We start from the raw sequence: 24,394 nt of genomic DNA on the forward strand, positions 1-24,394 counted from the left end.
TTAGTACCACCATTCAAATTTAAAAATTACTAAATAGCATTAGTAGTGCCAGCAACACCACTATATATATAATATTATTGATATAATTAAATAAAATATTTATAATATAATTTTCGTCCAAAAAAACGTTTTAATTCTTTTAATAAATTTAAATTAAGTTTGTAATTACAATTTAAGAACTAACAGTATAAAAATTATAATTTTACTAATATTAAGTAATTACCCTATTAATATTTCAATTACAAAATATTAAGTTTTATATATTTTAATGTTTCAATTATTAACTATTTACAAAATATTACCTTATACAGAGTGAGGTGACCAATTAATAAGTAATTAACATTAATAGAATATTAAAAAAAAAAAGATTAAGAGAGGAATCCATAGAATAGGGTGTGTGTTGTTTCGTTCGATCCAGGGTGAGAGATCAAAACCAGAGAAACTTTGTTCTCTTTTTATTTATTTATTTATTATATATTAATGATGAGAGGATTCCCACTAATATTATATATTTTATTTATATGTGGGCATGTGGGGGTGATTGTATTACCAATTAACCTCTCAATTCTCATCCTCAACTACCTTCTTCTACTACACTACTCTCTCTCTCTCACATAACGCGCTCCCTTACTCACTCACTCACTCTTAATAGTTTTATTCTTATTCTTATTACTTAATTTATTATACTAAAATAATAACAATAATTAATACTTAAATTAGAGTTAATTATTATTATTTTTTCTATTGGCATTGTTGATTTTCGCCATCATACACCAAGCCAAATAAAATTTATAATATCTTATAAAAAAAATAAAAGATAATGTTAAAGATAAATATTGCTAGTGAAAATAATTGTTTTTTTGGTCAAATGAAAAAAATAAATTATCTCATAAAAGTTGAGTTTTTGTTGTGAAAATATATGATTAAATAAATACATATATATAATATAGTAGAATTAATTTACAATAATGAGGGAGAGAGAGAAAATTAATTAAAGATTTGCTCTTATATGAAACTTAATACATACTTTATTTTTTTTAATCCAAAGGAAGGTGGCCAACTCCGGTCTTCATTTAGCTGTCTTTTATCTTTTTATTTGAAGAATAACTATACATAATTATATTAATTATATTTAACCCTATAATTATATAAACAATTGTATATATACACATTTGGAGTCTTACATATATTGACGATATTCACATACATAATTAATACAGCTACACGTGCTCTTGTAATTTTGCATGCCCCTCACTTTGGACCAATATATATCGATTTATGTTAAAGACAAGAACACACACAAATATGTATATATATATATATATATATATAATTATATAAACTATATAACATGTTACACCAACTCACAAAATCTCTCCAATGGATTGGGAAGAAGAATAGAATAATTTAGTGAAACAATTTGGATTTAATTAAGCTCTATAATATTCAATTGGACAGGTTTTCAAAATAAATAAATAAATTATATATATTTATATATCCCACAACTTTTGCTTTTGGTATGATTTTACTCTCTCTTATTTTTTACTACATATAAAGGAATGAAGTGCTAGTTTACATTAATTTATAGCTTAAAAAAATGAATACATGCATTAATCATAATTATCATTTTTTATTTGAAATGATCAATATTATTATTAAACAATGTTTATTTAATTATATAAAAAAAAAATAAGTTATTATAATATTTAATTATAGTTATGAAATAATAAATAACAATATAAAAAATATATTAGAATTTTGAAAGAAAATATACATATGTAATCTTGATTCCCCATCTTTTATTATTTTGGGAAACAAAGCTACAAAATATATGTAATATTAAAAGATCCTATCTCTTTAAGTAGTTAATAACTATGTGCCTTTTTTCATAGATTATGTTAAAAGTAATTAATTAGGGGGTCAACACATTTATATTTAGTCATGTATAGTAGGGGTAATAATAAAATACTATAATTATATATTCAAAAAAAAATTAAAATGTAAATCCACTATAATTATTCATTGTTTAGGATCATTTATAGTAAGAATTATTTCACAAATACACAAAATACAAAAATACGGTTGTACGAAATTTTAAATATTTTTACGATTATTATGATTTTATTTATAAAAAATACAGTTTTTTATGTTATACTCTTATTAATTTTTTGTTATTTAATGTTGTTGTTTTGATGTTATTTTTAAATAATTTTCTTGTTGTTTTGGTGTTGTTTTATAGAATACTATAAAAAATATAAAAAAATTATTTAAACGTAAAAATATACAATATTTACAAAAAGTAGTAAATTATATATATAATTAATCCCATTCTAAAGTAAGAACTAGCACTCCTTAATTACTTACTACTAATTTTGTAAAATTAACCTTTATAATAACTCTTAATATAGCCTTTTACTTTTCGTATCATATAAATATATTAGTGAGCAGGGCTGGTTTTGAGTTAATTTGGACCCTAGAAAAAATAATTTTTTGGCTTTTTTTTATAAAAATAAATAGTATTTTTAAAAATTATTAAGAAAATATGTATATTTATTAAAAAGTTTTTTTTTTTTTTATTTGGGTCTCTAATAAGAGTGAGTCTTTTATTTCCAGCGACAGAATTACACTCTATAATGACAAATCAATTTTTTTTTAAATAAGTCTAAGATCACGATTCGGACTTTAATACTTGCCATATAAAAATTATACAATCTGTTATATTCATAGCGAAACCACAAAAAAAAAAAAAAAATTAGCAAAATAAAAAAATTAATTTTTCGAAAATAACTCGTTTAATTAAATTTTTCTTAAAAAAATACTTCTCTTTTATGAAATAGCAGTCATCAAAATACAATTAAATACAAAAAAAAAATGATATTTTATTCTTATAAAATATTTACAATAAATTAAAAAATGCTTTAATAAATAATTACTAAAATAATTTAACAATTATTAAATTAAAATATAAATAAGATATAATATTTAATTACACTATCATCTTTTTTTTTTTTTTAAATATATTTAATTACACTATCTATTTGGTAGTGTTTGACAACTTTAATCATTTTTCTTATATATAAAATTTATTTTTACCTTAAGAAGCTAACTAGGTGATGACAGCTGTGGTGTGGTGGGAGACATTTTCGATAAGTTTAATGAGTTCTTTTTTATAAATTATATAATTATACATAACATCCATTTCGATGGGAACTTGTATCTCCCAATAAAACTTAAATAAGTTACATACATATATAATTATATGTTTCATATTTTAATTAGTGTAAAGAGTACTATTGCTATTAAGTACCAGTGGTGCCTAGTACCTTCTCGACATGTCGCATTGTGATTGGATAGCGATATTCTCTAAAAGTTATTATATTAAACTATATGAGACCCGATATTTAATTGGATCAATAGCGATATTGACATACTAAGTGCTAGACACCACTGGTACCCTTTGAAATTCCTCTAGTGTAAATAGTACATTAATTAGTATTATTTTAAAGAGAAATTTGAAAGGGCACATTGTTGCTTAGTATCTTCTTATATGTTAATATTATTATTAGTTTAATTAAGTATCAGATTTTATATAGTTTAATATAATAATTTTTAGAGAATATTATTAGCCAATCGCAAAGACAGGTGTTAGACACTATAAATGGTAAATACCAATGCTCTATTTTAAAAGAGAAATGCTAAAAGGCACTAGTGGCGTCAAGCACCCTCCTACGTATCAATATCGTTATTGGTCTAATTTAGTATCAGGTCCTATATAGTTTAATATAATAACTTTTAGAAAGTATTGCTAGCCAATCATAAGGCGTCTTAAGAATGCTAGTCACCACTGATGCCCAATAGCAATAATCATTTTAAAATAGTAATGATGATGATGACGATGTACGTGGTTTCCAAAATATATGTATCAAGAACAATTTGTTATATAACAAACTATATATAAAAATTCTATTTAGTATATTAAGTAATTGCTCCTCATGACTATTCTCATTAACAATATTTAAATTTCTATCTCCACATACTAAATATCCCCAGAAACACAAAAGAAAATTCCAAAAAAAAAAAAAAATCATCGGAATGAAAAATTTACATAATTAACTAAAAATTTGAAAAAAAATTTACAAAAATACGTATGATTTTTTTTATTATTATTTTTACTCTTTGATTTTTTTTTATTTATAAAAATACATTTTAGTAAAAAAATAATAAATTATTTTTTAGTTATTTTATAGTTATCATGAAATTAATTTCTTGTTGTTTTTTAGCTATATTTTTATTTTTTACTGAACAAAGTGTATTTTAATAATTTTAAAACTTTACAAATGTATTTTTGTAATTAAAACATTTAAGCAGTAAAATTATAAATAAAACATTAATGAATATTATCCTTGAAAATTCTCCTATATTTATCTCTAGAACTAAAGTATATATTAAAAAATTAATGGGATAATTAACGTTCAATTTTTCTTTTTACATTTTTTTGGTATTCTATAAAAACACAAGAAAACTACATAACAAGAAAACAACATAAAAAAAATAATAAACAAATAATCAAAGATTAACAACAAAATACCAAGAATATAACGTAAAATAGACCATATTTTATGTAAATAAAATCTAAAAAACTGTAAAATTGTTGAAAACTTCATACAAATCGTATTATTGTAATTTTTTTTTGTTATTTTTATATTTTTTTTTCGAAATTATCCTAAAATTAAATATATTTATAAAAAAGTTAATTTACTTAAAATTAAAATACTATACAATATTTATTACTCGAAGTATTAATTATTATTTCTTGTTCAAAAAAATATTAATTATATTTCAAATACTTGAAAAATCTACGTATATATAATTAAAAATAAATTAGAAAATTAATACATAAATAATTAAATTTAAAATATTATAGGTCATTGTCGGGGCATGAGTGTCACCCCAATATTCCTTCCAAGTTAACATTTAGGAACAAATTATAATCTTTGTGTTTCCTATTTAGTTGGGAATGTCCTCCCACACCTCATTCAAAGAGAAGTGTACACTAGCTAGTAAGTATATTTGTGAATAATAGTTAGTGATTTTTTTTATATAATTAAAATATATGAAATTCATATCAATAGCATAGTAGTATGATACAAATTCGAAAAATTTAAAATTTATGAGAAATATCTATAAGGTTTGTTTGGCAGGAAGGATTGAATTAGATTATGTTAAATGTAATTAGAATGAACTCTTTTTTTTTTTTTTTAAATAACAAAATAAATAAAGACCAATTAAATTTAAAATATATTTTAATAATAAATAATTATAACATTTTCACAAAATTAAATAATAAGTATATGTAGAAAAATATCAATAAATTATATATATAATATAATATACACTAGGACAATTAAATAAATGCTACATCATGCTTTAATATAATAAAAAATAAAAATATTTTAATAATAAAAAAATATGTATATCAAGTAATATTTTAATCAAATAATTTTATTACTTTATTAAAATTTTGATATAAATATTTGTAGTAATTTAAAGAAGGCTAATTAGGATTTTTGCCCCTTGAACTTTGACATGTACCAAATCATGCCCCATAAACTATTGAGATTGTTGGATTTAAGGACTTTTATCTAATTTCATTTAATTTTACTATTTCAGTAATTGTTTATGTACTAAACTATGCTCCCCAGATTTTGATATCTACCAAATCATGCCCCTCGAACTTTGACATGTACTAAATTATGCCCCTAAACTTTCATCCATTTTAGACTTTTTTACTAAAATTAAAAAAAAAAATCCTTAAATCTAGCAATCTCAATAGTTCATGAGGCATTTTTAATGACCTTAAAAGTTTAGGGAACATGATTTGGTACATGTCAAAATTCAAGGGGCAAAAATCCTAATTAATAATTTTTTATAAAGAAATATACTATACAATACTTGTTATCTCAATTTTTTTTTAACATAAATAAGGTTATTGATATTTAATGATTTGTAATTAATATTATAAAGATTTATTAATATATATATATATAAAAAGATAACAAACATTTATGTGATTTTGTAGTTAAAATCTACATATTCGATGAGTCACTCTTATTTATGATTACAAAATACAACTTGGCGTATTTTCTCTCAATCACGAAAGAATTCACCACCCCCTTCACAATGATTTCTACCACTATTTATAAAGATTAACTATGATAGTTATTTATTTTGATCTTTATCTAAATGACAATTCATGAAACGGGATATTCTCCACGTTTCATGTTATTTTAACAGCTGGAAATAATATTAATAATTGTCTAAATTTAAATAATATATACAATAACTATCACTAATTTTAATCTTATGTTTGAATAGTTGTTGACTGAGCCATCCTTCTATTTAGTATGTGTGCTCCTCGCAAATAACAAGGATGAGTTAGCATACTTCGTGCAAATGCTTTTCGCAAAAAGATTGATTTGTTGAACACTCTTTTAGTAGAGTTTACTTTAAACTATTATTTTGGATAATTTTGTACAATTTTTGCACACAAGATCCTTTAATTGTATCTATTGTGCTTCGTGGTTAAAGCATTCAATCTTGCAACTTGCTTAATTTTTTTCTTCCCGCTATATTCATATTATAATGAACAAGTTTTTGGAGTTCATACTTTATTTTCAATGTTTCTCGAGAAGGTATAAGCCTTTGGTCTTACTTGCTTATTACTCTTTCAATCAGTATTTTTGACTTATCCTTATTTAAAAAGGTAAAACTTAAATTCTAAATTATATTAGTACTTCCTAAGACGCATTGAATAGCACGCTAATTCTTTTAACATGCGAGCTTACTTACTTTTGATTTCCTATATATGTGTCGTAACCATATTTACTGCTCAAAATATGAGTATAATAATTTTCTTAAAAAATGATTTTTAATTTCGAAAAGATTTTTTAATATGACTAGGATGATAAACTCATAATATCTCAAGTGTATTGAACACACTTTTATCTTGGTAGTTTTATATTACCAAGAATATGTCACATTAGCATTTAAATGCCATTCCTTCTTAAGATCTAACGGTGTCCTTTGAGTTTGAGGCTTATTTTTTAATTTTAAACCTCATTCCTTCTTCTTTTTCATTTCCATTCTACTTAAACAAGAAGTCGCAGAAAAAAAAAAAGTTCTCCTCCATTCATTCTCATTAATCTCATGTACACGTGTCGTAGTCATATTTGCTACTCGAAATGTAAGTATAACAATACGATATTATATTTATTAGAATGATGATACTTATTCTCTGATTAATATTATTTTAAAATTTTAATAGTTTATTTATGATAATTCATTATTATATATTCTTACCAAATTTAATAAATAAAATTTTGATAATAAATCTATATAAATAAAATTTTCATTTTCTATTTAAATTCTTTTTAAATATAAAATATATTTGTAAAATTGAAAATAAAAAAAAATCCTAACAGCAGAGATTATTTATCCCACAATACTCGATAAAATAAATAATATTGAATTAGTTATTCGGCTTTTATTGTACGTGACCAAAACTAGACTAATATGAAATTGTCTAATCTAGTCCAATCCAATATCCTTTGTGTTAAATGGGCCCATAAAGTAAGGAATCAAACTTCTTCACATTTAATTAGAGAGACAGAAATAAGAGTATTGCTATTAGGCACCAGTGGTGCCTAGTACTTTCTCGACATGTCGCGTTGTGATTGGCTAGCGATACTCCCTAAAAGCTATTATATTAAATTATATGATACTTAGTTGGACCAATAGTGATATTGACACATAAGAGGGTACTAGGCACCACTAGTGCCCTTTAGCATTTCTCCAGAAATAAGCAACACGCCACCATATTTAGGAGGACCAACATTATAGGAGCGCACCTCGAAAGGATAAGTCACTACAAAAAAACTGTTACTTTTAGTGATAACTTTTTAGTTACAACATAAATTTTTTGTGACTAAATATGACTTTTAGTCACAACAAAAAATTATTTGTGAATAAAACATAGTATTTAGACACAAATTGTTATTAATTTAGTTTTAGTCACAACAAATTGTAATTTTTATGACTAATACTTTTAGCCACGGACTTTTTAATTAGTTACAACATAAGAATAATTATTTACAATAGTTATAACTTTTTTACTTTTAGTCACAAGTTTTGTTGTGATTAAAAGTAAAAAAGTTTGTGGTAAGTAAGTATTTTTTTGTTTTAATTTCTTTATATATAATGTATATATTTATATATATATATTTTTGAATGAATATAATTTTATATAAATTTGATATAGCAAATGACAAATCATCTCTCTCCATTTCAAAATAATAAGAAATGATAATCTTAATTAATTTCCTAGCTAGCTAGTCATCACTTCATTCACGTACTTTTTCTAATATATATTATTTGGTGGCAAATAAATATTGACTACATGCATATAATTAATTCACGTGAGAAATTTAATTAACTGGTTATAAATTATTGCGTGGAGTGTTATTATTTTTATTTTTACAAACTTTCTTTGATTATATTTATATTAATACACTTATGTTGTTAAGTTTAATGTTTTTTAATAAATTTTTGTTTTGTAATCGATCTATCAACTTTATAATTCATAATTTTATCAAACTCTTGTTTTTTTTTTCTTATGAGGCAAGAGTTTAGTAGTCAAAATTATCTGAATTTATTTAAATTTTTAAATTTATTTTAACGTTGGTTTAATAATAATTAAGATCAATCTTCTTATTATTAAGATCACCACTTATTAATTTTTCACCTAAATTATACATATAATAGTATGTGGCGTATAAGTTAAGCCAATGGTGTATAATTAATATTTTTATATTATTTGTAGCATATATATATTTATATATATAGGCTATAGCTATACATATAGGTTCAAGATTTTGAAATGCTCATCTGTGCACTGTACGTATACATGTGCATATGCGTTTTAAATTTTAATATTAATGTTAAAAAAATATTCTGCCTATAGACCAATCATAATTGAACAATATAACACAAAACTTATATTAAGTTAAGTGTCATAAAATATATAAAGTATATATTTCACTAAACAATATCGGAAATTAATTTTTAATCCAATGTTAATATATTTTACTTAATATATATGACATGTACGTAATATAATATGCATGTATATATGCTTTCATTTAATTTGGAGTTATAATAAGTAAAAATAAGAATTACCATAACTATCATATGAACAAATAAATAAATAAAATAAAAAACATCCCCAACAACTACATATATTATGTTGATAGGTTAAATTAATTTACCAAAATGTGGTGATTAGTGGTTTATATATCTATAAATAAGTATGAAATCTATATATATATTTGATACTGATGGGCCACACCCGCCACTAATACTATTATATCTTTATTATTATTATTATAGTTGGTCTAAATAAAAGAGTAATAGCTATAACTATATATACAACATATATGTTTATATTTGTTTTTTTTTTTTAAAGTTGATAGTACATAAATAAAATTAAAAAAAAAAAATATTCTCAAACAATATTAAAGTAATATAAATATTTTACCTTGTTCCCAAATATTATTATTTCATATATAATAATAAATACATAGAAACATATCAAAAATATATATACAGGCAAATGGTTTGAACTTGGCAGAGTGTTCTAAACAAAAGAATTATATATAAGCATCCGAATTGACCAAATAAACAATTGACATTAAATTTATTTAATCAGGTCTCAAATAATTTATTTAGATAAATTAAGTAATTGCAGATTTTATAACAACACTAACTAATTTATATGATCAATATTATATATTGTAATGAATATATGATGAAGATTAAGATGGTGACCACGAGTAACCCAAGAAAAACATTGGAATATATATAGAGAGCAACTGGGTTGGTTTGGTAGTTTATTATAATTAACATATATATATATATATATTAATTAGTTAAGGACCATCACATCTGTCCTACTCAGAGTGTACTAATCGAGAATATTAAGGAGCTAATTAAAAATTGTGATTTGATTAGTAAAATATATTCACACCCAATAACTCTAAGATGCCACACCCCTAACCCTAGAAAGTCCCATACCATTGGTTAAAGTCTTCTTTTTCAGACTTTCTTTTGTCCCTTAACATATTATTCTATTACCTTTAATATTCATGTTTATATCTTATCAGTACTGATTACTGATTAGTGGTGGTGGATTTGCCTTTAATTTTTATATATATATATATACATATTCTTTTATAGCTTTTTTCTTTTTAAGGGCGACAATTTTCTTTATAATTAATCATGAGAAAGTCATGTATGGTATTTATTAAGTACCATATGTGAAAAAGTGTCATATATGGAGTAAATTTTAATTGATTACCTAAGAGTACTAATATCAAATCAAATTTAAAACACATTTATTTTTAATTTAAGTACATAAAATAAAGAATAAATGTAAATTTTTTTCTTTGAACTATGACTCTGGAAAATTTTGTCCTATTATGAACTATATTGCAACTATTGCAAATAATTTGTCTCTTCAATTTCTGATCATTTTTCTAAATATATCTTTAATGAAGCTAATGTAGTTGTAGTATTACACTAATTTAAAGAGCTCATGCAATATATATATATAATATATATAGTGATCAAACAAAAAATACAAGCAATATATAAATATATAGTGATCTAATAAAAAATTAATAAGTATATGTATTCCTAGATTATTTGTGTATTCAAGTTAATTAAATATATAATCCTCAAACTGCAACTCTACCTGTGGTTGGTGGTCACATAATCAAATTATTTAAAAAAAAATTAAAATTAAATAAACAAAAGCAATCGAAGGAGATGGCATTTTTAATAATTTTTATAATTTAAGAGTACTTTTTTCAAATAAAAGATTTGAGGACAAAATAACACTCCACAATAATTATAATTTAGAGGGAAAAATAATTATAATTATTTCAAAATAAAATTAGCAATATCTCATTTTTTTGATATATATTTATATATAAAAAATGAACAAAATTATATAATTAATGTATATTTTATTTTTATATATGGGGCACATCCTAGCCCTAATGAGCTAGCTTTCAAAAAAGAACGGTGGTAATGTATAGGACACTTAAACCTAACTACGAATATCAATACATTAATTATTTTTAAATTGCCTAACAGCTTTATATTTTTATTTAAAATAAAAAAAAAATAGATAAACAAATAAATATTGCATAATGACTAATGAAGATTAATTAAATATTACACACACATTATAAAAGGTTTATTTGCCTAAATGTTGCTCTTTTTGGGGATGCTCACACGTGTCATCAAGTGTCCCAAGAATGGGATAATTTAATTAATTAATTAAATTAAATGAATACTTAATTAATTAATTAATCTCTACTATGCTTTTAATAAATGATAGTACGTAGTTTTGAGTGTCATTATATAATTACTTTCATTTTTTCAATGCTTACTTGGATTTTTTCAATGGTAATTTATTTATTTAGTTATTTTATGAATAAGAAAAGTTTTTTTTTTTTCTAATAGAAAATTATATTTTATTAACTATTAATTTCAGTTACTAAAATAACTAATAAATTAGTTGGAACAGACTCATACTGAAACGAAACGACGATCAGAATATAAAATGAAAGCTCTAATAAACCACTTTATTTACTAACCGTTTGATAAAAGTAACAAAAATATTTCTCAAATTAGAAATAAAACTTTACATTCTTAAATAACATAATCAAATAAAAAAAGCATAACAATTAAACTACGTAAAGCTTGAACAACACAATTGGTTTTTACAGTTACTTGGTACCAATATCGATCCTTGATCCAACTTAACGCTTCCCTTATACTCAATGCTTCAGCTATCAATTTAAGGCTCGACACTGCCATTAAAAAAGAACGTGCCCCCTAATAAGAAAAGTTTTATTGTTCAAAGAATATCTATTACAACTCCAAACATTATACACTTCCATTAATCTTCTTTACTGTAATTTTGTTGATATAGGCTCTGATACCATGTTGTGAATCATGGGGTTCCATCTCAAAACCAATTGGCAATGAGTGGAGTAACCCATGTTCTTATATATGGCTCAATATTCTTACATTTGATCCATGTGGGACAATATTCTCCAATAGTACAATATATACGTTTTGGTCCCACATACAAAAGTTTCTAACCTCCCAAATATAGTACACTAAAACATTAACACTAGCCACATATTTCTAAAACGATGGAGTAATTAGCTTTAGGACTGAGTGTTTGGAAATTTGTGTGTTGCTCACGTAATCATCATTTTCATAGCATGTAACGTTTACTAATCCTAGCTAAAAGTAGTAAAAAACTTAACACAATCCTACTTGTTGGTATTCTACTTTGTTGTGCTTCGTGTTGGGTCTGGAAAAATGTTTCCAAAACTACATTTTGTTCTGTTTTTTGGTTTTTGCTGGTATGAGTTTCTATCCTATTATGCCTCAAGAAAAGCATTTGAATTTTGAGCTAGGAAAGAAAGCTCCAACATGTGCTTTTGGCTCAAGAAAGAGGAGATATTGATGCTGAGAAGATTAAGCAATCAAAGCTATTCAGCACTCTAAATGATCACTGGTATTGTTTTCCAAATGCCACACAATTTTTATATGTTGTAGCAAGGCCCTCAATTCTAATAATCAAGCAGTTTCTGGTACTCAATGAAAGAATTCTATCAATCTTAGTTGAGGTAGAAGCATCTTTGAATTTATATGCTTGTTTCTTTAGGTATAAAACAAACACTTGAAATGGATAATACTTATTTTCTTTTCTACGAAACTTTACTTTACTTTTTGTATCAATAATATGTTATGTGATCTTGAACCAATTCTACTTTTGTTTTTCAAACAGGAAATGGATGCAAGACAAAAAAGAGGGTTATCTGGATCGCCCAATGCTACTGTTTCCCTACAAAGTGATAACAATGGTCCAAGGGGTTATGGTGGAAGATCATATGGGAATTTTGTTCCCCCTATTAAATCCAATGGTGGCAATGGTGGAAAGAGCGATGATACTGCAGATGATTCTACAAAGAGATGGTAAGTTGTTTTTGAATTATATGTACAGACATGACACAGATTGACTGGGATTAAAGCTCTAGAAGGCCAACAATGACTTGATACTTACTTTTGAAGATTCTTATCCTCATATGTTCTCTCTCCCAACAGATTTGATACTTTCAACCACATTAGTCTGTCCACTCAAAATTTACTACTAATATCACACCCTTTACTGCTTTATGCAATGGTTCTAAGATCAAGTTCTACCAATTTATAACGCAACGTTACCTATTTCCTTGTCCTAATGATATGTTCTGGTTTTGGATAAGGATAATGATGTTATACTATATGCTTAATGTGATGATTTCAGCTTGGAATTGCTATGTGGTCCTGATGGTGAGCTTCCAGAAAAATTAAGGAATTTGGAGCCTCGTCTTATTGAACATGTTAGCAATGAGATCATGGACAAGGATCCCAATGTTCGTTGGGAGGACATTGGTAATATGCCATGTTCCAAATTTTCCTGTTTTTCCTTCATTTTATCTGAATCATTCAGAAAATGACCGTTCAAATCCCTTGTAACAACTAAATATTACATATAAAACGTGCTATTTTAACAGTTTTAGTGGTGAATTTTGTAGATTGGCGAGGGTGAAAAGCTAGTACGAGCCCTCTTTGGAGTTGCAGTTGTCGTCAGCCAACTGTGATATTTGTTGATGAAATTGATTCACTTCTCTCTCAGGTAAGGTATGTTCTGGAATCTGGATTTTATATTACCTTGAAAGATATATTAGTTACTCTTTTGTGCTCAGTGTAGCTCCCTTGGACAATTCTCTTTTTAAGTACAAAACTTTAATGTGAAGAAGGTGATTAACTTTTATAAATGGTAAAAATGTAAGAATTAGCTGCTTCACATGCAACATGTGGAATTGATTCACTTCTTGTTTTTGTATACTTTGAGTTTGTGATATAAGTTTTCTGGTTGCAGCGTAAATCAGAAGGTGAACACGAATCGAGTAGGAGACTCAAAACACAGTTCCTCATTGAAATGGAAGGCTTTGACAGTGGCAGCGGACAAATTCTACTTATAGGTGATTGTTAAACGACTAAACTCAGTAGTAGTTCGGATGCATGTGTCTTTTCAATTTCACAGCTCAAGTTAAGATCTTTTTCCCGCTCTTTTTAGTATGCTGCACTGTAAATTTGCTAATAGATTCATCATCCAGGAGCAACAAATCGGCCACAGGAACTAGATGAAGCAGCGCGGAGGCGACTTACAAAAAGGCTTTATATCCCTTTACCTTCTTCAGGTAAAATTCCAGAGTTTAACTTTTAGATTTGCTGATAATGTTTAGTGCTTGGAATTTGTGGTTAATGAGCTGAACCTGATAATGAAGAAGCAAGAGCATGGATTATACAAAATCTACTAAAAAAGGATGGATTATTCAAACTCGGAAAAGAAGATGTGGATACCATATGCAAATTAACTGAAGGTATGGATAAGCTTCTCCACACTCCACTACTTTGTGGTGATGAAGTACTCAGTCTTGTTTCTGTCAACAATTTCTTAGTTGGCACTTTGAATTTCAGGTTATTCAGGATCAGACATGAAAAACTTGGTTAAGGAAGCTTCAATGGGTCCACTGAGAGAGGCTTTGACACAAGGCATAGAAATTACAAAGCATTGCAAGAGGTTCGGCCATCCGTTTCCTTGAATGAACTTGGTACCTATGAGAAATGGAACAACCAATTTGGAAGCTTGTCCCTCTAATACAATCACAGTCAAACTCAATATAATAGAACTTGTAAAAAAAAACAAAAAAAAAATAATAATTTATTGTAATAATATCATTTTATAGATTTACATGTTCGTTCTTTCTTCTTTAAAAAAACCATATTGTAAAGTGGGAGGCCTACTATTAGGTCTTTAGGTGTCCAATTCAATAGTAATGGCAGTTGCGAAAAATTGATTGATCCATCAACTGCTTGTGGAATTAGATTCGGAAGAAGCTTTGAAGTCCTCTCTTTAATTTTTTTCTTCTTTTTCTCCCATCCAATCCAACCCACACTGAAAAGATTGATATATGTGGTAATCATTATGTATAGGATAGGATTGCTATTTTGGTATCCGTAGAATTCTTGGTTATGGTTGAATAGGAAATCGTTTGCTTGTTTTTGGTACAGGTTGGGTTGGGTCACAAGTGTGAGTTGGAGTGTTCCTACGAAAGACTATGGATGTCTCAACAAGCTCCTCCACCGCCGACGAAGAAACCCCTCTGCTAAACGACACTGTAGACGGCGTCGTCGACTACAAAGGCACTCCCGTTCTCAGATTTACTTTAGGCGGTTGGAAATCGGCCGGATTTATCATAGGCGTGGAGGTAGCTGAGAGATTCGCTTACTATGGGATTGAATCCAACCTCATAAGCTATTTGACCGGACCTCTGGGACAGTCAACGGCTTTGGCGGCCGCCAATGTCAATGCATGGGCCGGAGTGTCCTCGTTGCTTCCCTTGTTTGGAGCTTTTGTGGCCGATTCTTTTCTTGGCCGCTACCGCACCATTATCGTTGCTAACTTGCTTTATATTATGGGTTTAGGTTTGCTGTCTCTCTCTGCCATACTGCCTATTGCTGGTGCTTCTCATATCCAATTAATCCTTTTCTTTTTCTCACTGTATTTAGTAGCAATTGCGCAGAGTGGACACAAGCCCTGTGTTCAGGCCTTTGGAGCTGATCAGTTTGATGGAGAAGATCCACAAGAGTGCAAAGCCAGAAGCTCATTCTTCAACTGGTGGTATTTTGGTATATGTTGGGGTTCATTAACCACAGTATTGATTGTAAGCTATATACAAGAAAACATCAGTTGGGCTTTGGGGTTTGGAATCCCCTGCATTGCAATGGTTCTTGGGCTGTTTGTATTTTTGCTTGGAACTAAAACATACAGGTATACTGTAAAGAGGGATGAGGAAAATCCATTTTTCCGTATTGGTAGAGTGTTCATATCAGCATTCTCAAACCGTCGAACAGAGGATTCTCAGCAAAACTTGCCTCACCAAAGCTATGAACAATTCAAGTTTCTTAACAAAGCATTGCTAACACCAGATGGAAAAGCATCAAGTGTGGTTGATGTTGAAGAAGCAAAGGCCGTGCTTCGACTTGTTCCGATATGGGGAACATGCTTAGTGTATGGCATCGTATTTGCACAGGTGCCTACCTTCTTCACCAAGCAAGGAGCAACAATGCAGAGAACCATAGTGCCAGGATTTGACATACCACCTGCTTCACTACAATCCATCGGTTCTCTTGCCATTTTTTTCTTCATCCCCATTTATGACCGTGTTATTGTTCCAATTGCCAGAGCTTTTACAGGTAGACCATCTGGTATAACAATGCTACAGAGAATAGGAACTGGTATGTTTCTATCTCTTCTCTCCATGGTTATTGCAGCTCTAGTTGAGATCAAAAGGCTCAAAACTGCTCAAGACTACGGTCTAGTTGATTCTCCTGGTGCAACAGTTCCCATGAGTGTTTGGTGGTTAATACCTCAGTACCTCTTACAAGGAGTATCTGATGTTTTCACCATGGTTGGTCTTCAAGAATTATTCTATGATCAGGTGCCATCAGATTTAAGGAGTGTGGGACTTGCTCTTTACCTAAGTATCTTTGGTGTGGGTAGTTTTCTCAGCAGCTTTCTTATCTCTATTATTGAGGAAACAACTGGTGGGAATGGCCGAGATAGCTGGTTTTCTAATAATCTTAACTGTGCACATCTTGACTACTACTATGGGCTGCTTGCTGGACTAAGTGCAGTAGCATTTGCTCTCTACTTGTATTTTGCAAGATTTTACATTTATACTACAACTCATTTTGTATAAACTCTTCTCTGCCTTACTCTTATAGTGTCCTTACAAAAAGTGGCAATCCTGAGGTGGAAATTTTTTGCATAGGCGCTTACTCATAGAAACTCAAATCGCCCATGTAAAATAAAAGATCCAATTATCATTGGATTTGATTGCTTGAGGGATAAAACATTGGATCCCATAACATGAACACACAATAATTTATCTTACTGATATAAAAGTATCATATTAGTGTGATAATCTTTGACTAATTTACTTTTGATAAAAAATAGAATTTACATATTTTTTGTAAGTGTCTTAAGCTATCTTGATCATTATTAAATAATTTTGCCCATAAAAATATATTTGTAATTATTATTATTACTATTATTTGATTGTTATATATGGTAGAACTTTTTGACAGATAATTCTCTTCTAATTTATTATTTTTTTTTTTTTGCTGAATTTTTTTATTAATAATATTAATAATAATAATAGAATTCCAATTGTATTATTTTTTTACTGACCTTTTTATTCTCTTAGCTACTTAATTTATATATATTCAATGTGCAATTAAAGTTTCATATTGACTATAAATAAAAAGGATCATGGTTATATTAGGATGAACAATATCTTTATTGGTATGAGACCTTTTAAGAAGGTACATGAAAATAAATCTGCGATGGTTTAGGTCCAAAATGAATAATATCATACCAATATAAAGATAGATGATGTTCGACATCCCAACAAGTGGCATCAGAGTAGGTTATGAAATCAACCATATTAATGAATTCTTATAATGCCGAACAAAGGAGATGAGCCTCGGTAATTTCACGATTCTATGTAAGGTGTGTGTTCCAACGCATTGGAAGAAAGTACACTAGTTGGTAGAGAGTGGACGAATGGAAGATCGTTTAAGGGGAGGCGAGGTGGTCCTTTGTTTGAGGGGAAGCAAGATAGTCTTTTGTTTGAGAGGAGGATTGTTGAGTACGCAACTAAAGTCTCACATTGGTTAGACGGTAATCTCACGATTCCATTTTAGATGTTTTTATTCCAACACATTGGAATGAGGTACACTAGTTGGTAGAGAGTGGACGAATAAAATATCGTTTGAGGGGAGACGAGGTGATTCTTTATTTGAGGAGAGAATTATTGGGTATGCAACTAAAGTCTCACATTGACTAGAAATAAAAAGAATCATGAATAAGAAGGGATGGACTGTGTATACCTAAGAATCATGGGAACTTAGGTGCCGTTTTTCCCTTCACAAGACAAAACGACATGTATTTTAAAGATTAGTCTATTTTCAAGTGGGGCAGTTTATACCCGTACCCGTTTTTAGGCCCCCAAAGACCTGACCTGACCCGACCCAACACAATCCTATCCCAAAAACAGAAAGAGAAAAGCGAAATGGATAAAACCGAAACGAAAACCAGTGAGTGAAACACAGACACAGCATTTGGCCAAATCATCCATCCATGGCTGCCTCATCCCCTCTCAGTAACTTCTTCTCCTTCCTCTTACCCACAAAGCCACCGCCACAGCCAAAATTACCACCATTCCAAGTCCCTGTAACCACTTCTCCAACCCAATCCCAAAAGGTCAGAGATGGAAGGGTCTCGCTAGTGGCACAAGAGTCTCACTCTGCTTCGTCTTCCTTATCCTCCGTAATATGCCCCTCTTTGGCTTATTCGAATACCCTTTTCTTCAAATCGGCTTACAATGTGCAGGTTGTAGTGGATGACAACGAGTCTGAGGAGAGACTCCTTAACAGGTTTCGCAGAGAGGTTATGAGGGCTGGTGTTATTCAAGAGTGTAAGAGGAGGAGGTACCATGAGAACACCCAGGAGAAGAAGAAGCGCAAGAATCGTGAGGCTGCTAAGCGTAATCGCAAAAGGTTTGTCCTTTTTCTTCTTTACATTTTTCTGTTTTTGTTTGGTTGGTCTGAAAATTTAGTGGAAAATATGAGTAAATAAGTAATACAATTGTTGGTTTTTTTTTTCTTTAATGTTTGTTATGTCAGTGAAATTCATAGCATATTTACATCAAAAAAGCATAGCTTTATACTTTTTCGAATTGAGCATAATATCAGCTGAAGTGAAATTTATGTGTTAATGTGTGATTTTGCTTTAGATGAGAACAATAGAGTAAAAAAAATGGAGTGCAGAAGGCTAAAACACTTTTCAATTCTTTGAATTTAGGTGGTGTTTGGTTGGATGTAATGAAATGGAATGGAATGAAAAGAAAATAATTTCATTCTTTTGTTTGGTTTTTGTTTGGTTGCATGTTAAGTATTAGAATTTCGCTCCAATAGAACCTTTCCACCTTTCCACTATTTTAGTAGAATGACTATTCCATTTTAAAATAAGAAAAGATTATTCCAATGCATGAGAAAAAATTTAATAATATTTTTATCAATTTTATTTATGTATTTTAAATTTTATTCCATTCCTATTCTTATGTTTTTATTCCTCCCAACCAAATGTTACTTCAATTTTCTTTCCGATGTTTCTCATATGGGATTAGTTAATAGTACTGGAACACCTTCCTCTCTTAAGCTAGCTTATTGGAGTGAGTTCTACTCAAGTAATTGTCAAGTGATATCAGTTTGGGCCAACTTCACGAAAAGGGCAACCAGCAAGTTTAAGCCCAGATGGCCCCCGCAAAGTAGGCCGCAGTGGACTTTGACTCTAAAGGGAGATGTATTATTAGGATCCCAACTTGGCTAATTATGGGATTAGTTAGTAGTATGTAACTATTGGACACCCTCCTCTCTTAAGCTAGTTTTTGGGAGTGAGTTTTAGCTTTCACTTCTTGTTAGTTCAAATGGTCTGCTTTGCTCTGCTTCTACAATGTTTGAGGTTTGAATCCACAGGAGGGTGTTTATGTAGCAATTGATATAGCGGGAGTCTAGTTTTTTTAAATCTATATTTATGTATGTATAAAGGTACTATATAGATACACACATACAAAATATGTTTGCTCTACATTGGTGATCACTATAACAGGTGATAAAGGTTTGTGCTTGATATACTATTTTCCTTATGAATTAATATGGTCATAGAAGAGTCTTTGAGTAGAGAAATTTTGTTGGTGCCTCTTGAAACTGCTTGTTGATCTTGTTCTATTTTGTGCTTTGTTAATAGGCGAGGCCCCCCACCAAGATTTTTGGAAAGAAATAAAACCGAAGCACCTACAAACAAGAGGGATGCTGACGATGAAGACAACTGGGATCTACCTGCAGGAGACATTCCCTATTGATTGCATCTTCTCCAGAGTTTTTCAACTTGTAGAAAAGAAAATTCATCCTTGATTGACTTTAAGAGGCATTTTGTTTGTGTAAGTTCAGTTTAAGTTAATTATCTTCTTCTTTTTGCTAATTTGGTGCATAATTTCATCCATGTTTGTCTGAATAGAAAGATAAAAGTAATAAATTTCATTCTTAAATCAATTTGAGTTCACCAATGCAATCATATCATGAAAATTAATTCTGTGTCTGAAATACTAGTGCACCACCTAATGGTGGTCTCTTTTAGAACAAGGGTAGCCATTATGTAATATATAAACAAAATCATATCTTATGCTATGCATTTGGTTGGTGCTCTCCAAGAGGGCACCATGCCCACTCCTGACCTGAAATTAGATGGTTGTGCTGTGAAGTTTCTCCAACCATCAAGAACAAGTCTGAGATCATAGACCTTGTTCTCCACTCCTTTACAACAATTTGCTTGCATGGTAAAAACCATGTTCATGTCCTTACTTTCTCCACTGCAAAACCCACCAAAATAGGATGCATTGAGGTAATCTATCTCGACTCCAATCATTTTAGTGTACTCCTGGTGCTCTCTCAAATTTTCACATAGAGATTCCACATGAAAAGTGTCATATAGAGTCCTCAAAAACTTCCAATATTTGAATAGCTCGACTGCTCGCTCGGTTGATTTCACGTAGAATAGTCCTCTACCCGGTCTGTTTCTTTCACTTTCAGATCCACGAGAGAGTAAATTACATGGGATTGTGATTTCGTGCAATGGGTTTATCTCGAAAACTAGAGTCCTAAACCACATAACATCTACTTCCTGCAATCCAGATCAATTTGTGATCAACATACATAATAAACCAACATGATATAGGTAAATAGTTTCAACTAGCAAGTAATGTGAAGAACCTACAGTGAATAAGAAACTGTAACCTAGTTTGAGCACATCCAACAGTAAATTGTTGATGGAACCAATTGGGGTGAGCTCCAAGCAATGTGGATGCAAGGAATGGCATTGTTGATATGCTTTGTTTCCAATAGTAACAACCAACAAGTGATTCAAGAGCATTTCAGTACCTTGTCCTAGTCGAAAGCTTTCCAGAAAGAGGTCTAGGACAGAGCCAGGACTCGTCCAGGCTTCATCAACAATACCTGTTAGTATAATTGTTCTGTCTTCCATGGATACTCTCCTTAGTACTTGTACCAGTTCATTTCTTTCCAAGCTCTTCTGACAACAAAATGCACAAATATATTAACTTCAAGAAAAAGTTTGTATATTAACTTCTGACATCAAAATGAAAGCATATGCTATTTTACAAACTGGGTTTTGAGAAGCAGTGCTTGTTGTTCCACAAGTCCCATATGAGAATGATGGCTTTGATGAATTGATCAAAACAATGCAACAAGTGATGAGGATGATAAAAAATGCCACTAGAAGAACATATGGAGACTTTATCAGTCTTAAAGGCCTAATTTCTCTCATTTTGGCTATGGGAAAAAACAGGATTTCAATGGTAAAAGTTAGCAGAAGATGCCACCCAATTCAAAGAGAAACTTTCTAATATGAAAGATATTGTTTTGGTTAAAACTATGTTCTTTGTCATGGGAAATCCAGACGTTAATTTTGGTGATAGATTCCATATCTGAATTGATTTTTTTTCATGATAAATTGCCATTATGTCTCATCAAATTGTCATTATTTGCTTGGATTTTTTAACTTGTATTATTGGACACATTGACTATTGCTCCCTAATTAGGAAACAGTCACATTTTGGTTTATTATAAATCTTCAATTCGATCTTTTCTTTTTGGTCATTAATTTTTAATTGTTCAATGTTTCCTTTTTGCCTTAAATTTGAGGGTGCAAATAATAATTAGAGGTTTTTTTAGTAAAATATTTAGAGAAATTATCACTATAATTCTTCTATAAAAACATCCCAATTCATCTTTAGCGAAAAACAAATTGACATAACACTTTTTATCTATATAAACATCCCATTTATCATTAACAAAATCTGAGCTAACACTTTCTATTATTATGTATATAAATAGATAAATATAATCTATTTTAGTTAAATAATTAGTGCAACTAATCTTTTAGAACAAAAATACAGGTTAAAAATAAAAATTTGTGTGGCTGCTGGGATTCGAGCCCAGGTCTCCACGGCCACAACGTGGAATTCTTACCACTAAACTACAGCCACTGTTTGATTAGATATTAACTTAACTAAAATTTCTCTAAATGTTTTGTTTTGTCCATGTTTAGTGTTTTTTTTTTAATAATTATTAGAGATGTTTGTGAGATAAGTGCCCAAGTTTTGAATTTTTAAGCTGTATAAATACTAAATGTTAGTAAAATTATAATTTTTGTCTAGTTTCATCAGCAGAGCCGACCCTCATAATATATAGGCCTAAAAAAATATTGAAAAAAGTGTCATGGGACTTGAACTCACACTATTGTGTAACGTATCATACATCTCAACTAACCAAACTATGAATATTTGTTATTTACAATACAATTAATTTTACCTAAATAAAAGCTTAAACTTAATGAGGTCTTTCATTTTTTATTTTGGGTTTCCAAAAAATATGGATCCTAGATACGCACTTAGGTCACCTATGCCTAGGACCGACCCTTTTCATCACTATGAACTCTGTGTCTTAAGTTTTTAACCAAACTTAGGGCCAGTTTAGCATAGTTGTGCTGTGGGAAAAAACAGCTGTAGCTGTGCTGTGAGAAAAAATAACTGTAACAAAACTGTGAAAAAAAGCTGAGTTGAGTGTTTGGTAAATTATAAATTTCAAAGTACTGTGAGTTGTCAAGATTATAATGATAATGATAATGTTATAATCTACTTTATTATAATATCAAATATGTAAAACTTATTTTATATAATATTTTATTTTTTTATAAATTTTTAATTTTTTTTTTCAAATATAAATTTATATGCATTTGATAAAAATAATTTATAATATTTTTTTATTATGTTTTATCTTAGAAAAAATTAGAAACTCAAGTATATAAGAAAAATTCTAGGTTGACGTTGTTTGTTAATGATAAAATAAAATATAAATTATTTTTTTTTCTTCAAAAAAAAATTATTTATTTTATTATAATTAGTTTATTTTAATTTTTTTTTTATTTTTTTGATATGTAATAAAAAAGTAAATATAGTTTTGGTACAAAAAAAATTATTATAGTCTTTTAAATAAAATAATTTTTTCTAAAAGTTGGGTTGGAGCAGCTTCAGCTTTTTAGCTGTAGCTTCTCCAAAAAAATTTCAAAAAGCTATTTTTTTGACTGTTTACCAAACACATTTTTATCACATCTTTTAGCTTTTTCAAAAACTGTGCCAAACGCGCTTTTAGTTTTTGAATTTGTGAAAAATTAAAATAAGATTTTGAAGTAACTTATTCTACATTAACATGTGTCGGTACTAAATGTATCTTACTTAAAACACTAAAATATAAATCAATCAATTTTAGTCGATCTGGGTACTTATAGCACAAATATCTCCAATTATTATCATCATCATATATTCCTAAATAAATTGAAATTATTTTTCAAAACTCGAGTTTGGATCGGAACAAAATAAAGTCTCAAATATTTTTGAAAATGGATTTGAAAATTTGTCGTACATAAATTATTTATTTATTTTTTTTTGAAAAGGATCAAATGAATTAATTATTAAACATAATAATTAGCTTTTGTTGCGTTAATAAACTCTATATGTGGTCCTCCTTCCTTCCACTTCATCAATTGTCATAATTACTATTTAAGAATTATAATGTTTTCACATTGGTTTTATTATTGCGTACAACTTGGGTTTTCTCAAATATATATGATGCTATGGAAACTAAATTTATTGATTTTTATTTTTTGAAAAAAAAAATTATTGACTATTTTCTGTTATTCTTTATTTTGGTGTGATTAAACATATCAAAATTAATAAATAAATAAATAAATAAATTTATAATCTTAATTTAAATTATCCATGTGTGATGCGGTGTATAGGAATTTTATTTTTAATATATATATATATATATATAATTTTTATTTTATAAAAGAGGGAAAGACTTTTAATTAATGATGAAGTGCATGATACATGAACTAGTAAAAAAAAAAAAAACCAAAACGTTTTCTTTCTTTTGCGTCAAAAGTTTTCTTAAAGATATGGCCATTGACATTTCACATATTCATACATTTTTCTATTATATATTT

At 28.5% G+C, this 24,394-nt stretch overlaps 3 protein-coding genes, 1 non-coding gene and 1 pseudogene across 4 annotated transcripts; 3 read left to right on the forward strand and 2 right to left on the reverse strand.

Annotated features, from left to right (window-relative positions):
• The first annotated feature begins 12,717 nt into the window (after positions 1-12,717).
• Positions 12,718-17,174, forward strand: LOC115700321 (ATPase family AAA domain-containing protein FIGL1-like; annotated as a pseudogene).
• On the forward strand, positions 14,965-17,174 carry LOC115701202 (protein NRT1/ PTR FAMILY 5.10). Its single transcript, XM_061102078.1, has 2 exons — positions 14,965-15,163; positions 15,259-17,174. The coding sequence occupies exon 2, from the start codon at positions 15,306-15,308 to the stop codon at positions 16,947-16,949; it is 1,644 nt and encodes a 547-aa protein (XP_060958061.1). The 5' UTR covers positions 14,965-15,163; positions 15,259-15,305; the 3' UTR covers positions 16,950-17,174.
• A 1,115-nt stretch (positions 17,175-18,289) lies between these two features.
• On the forward strand, positions 18,290-20,364 carry LOC115700920 (small ribosomal subunit protein bS21c). The gene is made up of 2 exons (XM_030628595.2): positions 18,290-18,810; positions 20,060-20,364. Exons 1-2 carry the CDS (start codon positions 18,392-18,394, stop codon positions 20,172-20,174), a joined length of 534 nt encoding a protein of 177 aa, XP_030484455.2. The 5' UTR covers positions 18,290-18,391; the 3' UTR covers positions 20,175-20,364.
• A 10-nt stretch (positions 20,365-20,374) lies between these two features.
• On the reverse strand, positions 20,375-22,046 carry LOC115700919 (uncharacterized protein At4g15970). The gene is made up of 3 exons (XM_061102081.1): positions 21,494-22,046; positions 21,086-21,397; positions 20,375-20,992 (listed from the first exon to the last, which is right to left on the reverse strand). The coding sequence occupies exons 1-3, from the start codon at positions 21,653-21,655 to the stop codon at positions 20,492-20,494; spliced, it is 975 nt and encodes a 324-aa protein (XP_060958064.1). The 5' UTR covers positions 21,656-22,046; the 3' UTR covers positions 20,375-20,491.
• A 258-nt stretch (positions 22,047-22,304) lies between these two features.
• On the reverse strand, positions 22,305-22,376 carry TRNAH-GUG (transfer RNA histidin (anticodon GUG)). Its single transcript has one exon. It is a non-coding gene; the product is annotated as a tRNA-His (tRNA).
• Positions 22,377-24,394: the final 2,018 nt, after the last annotated feature.

Source organism: Cannabis sativa, chromosome 8 (genome assembly GCF_029168945.1).
Source record: "Cannabis sativa cultivar Pink pepper isolate KNU-18-1 chromosome 8, ASM2916894v1, whole genome shotgun sequence".
NCBI classification, from domain to species: Eukaryota; Viridiplantae; Streptophyta; class Magnoliopsida; order Rosales; family Cannabaceae; genus Cannabis; species Cannabis sativa.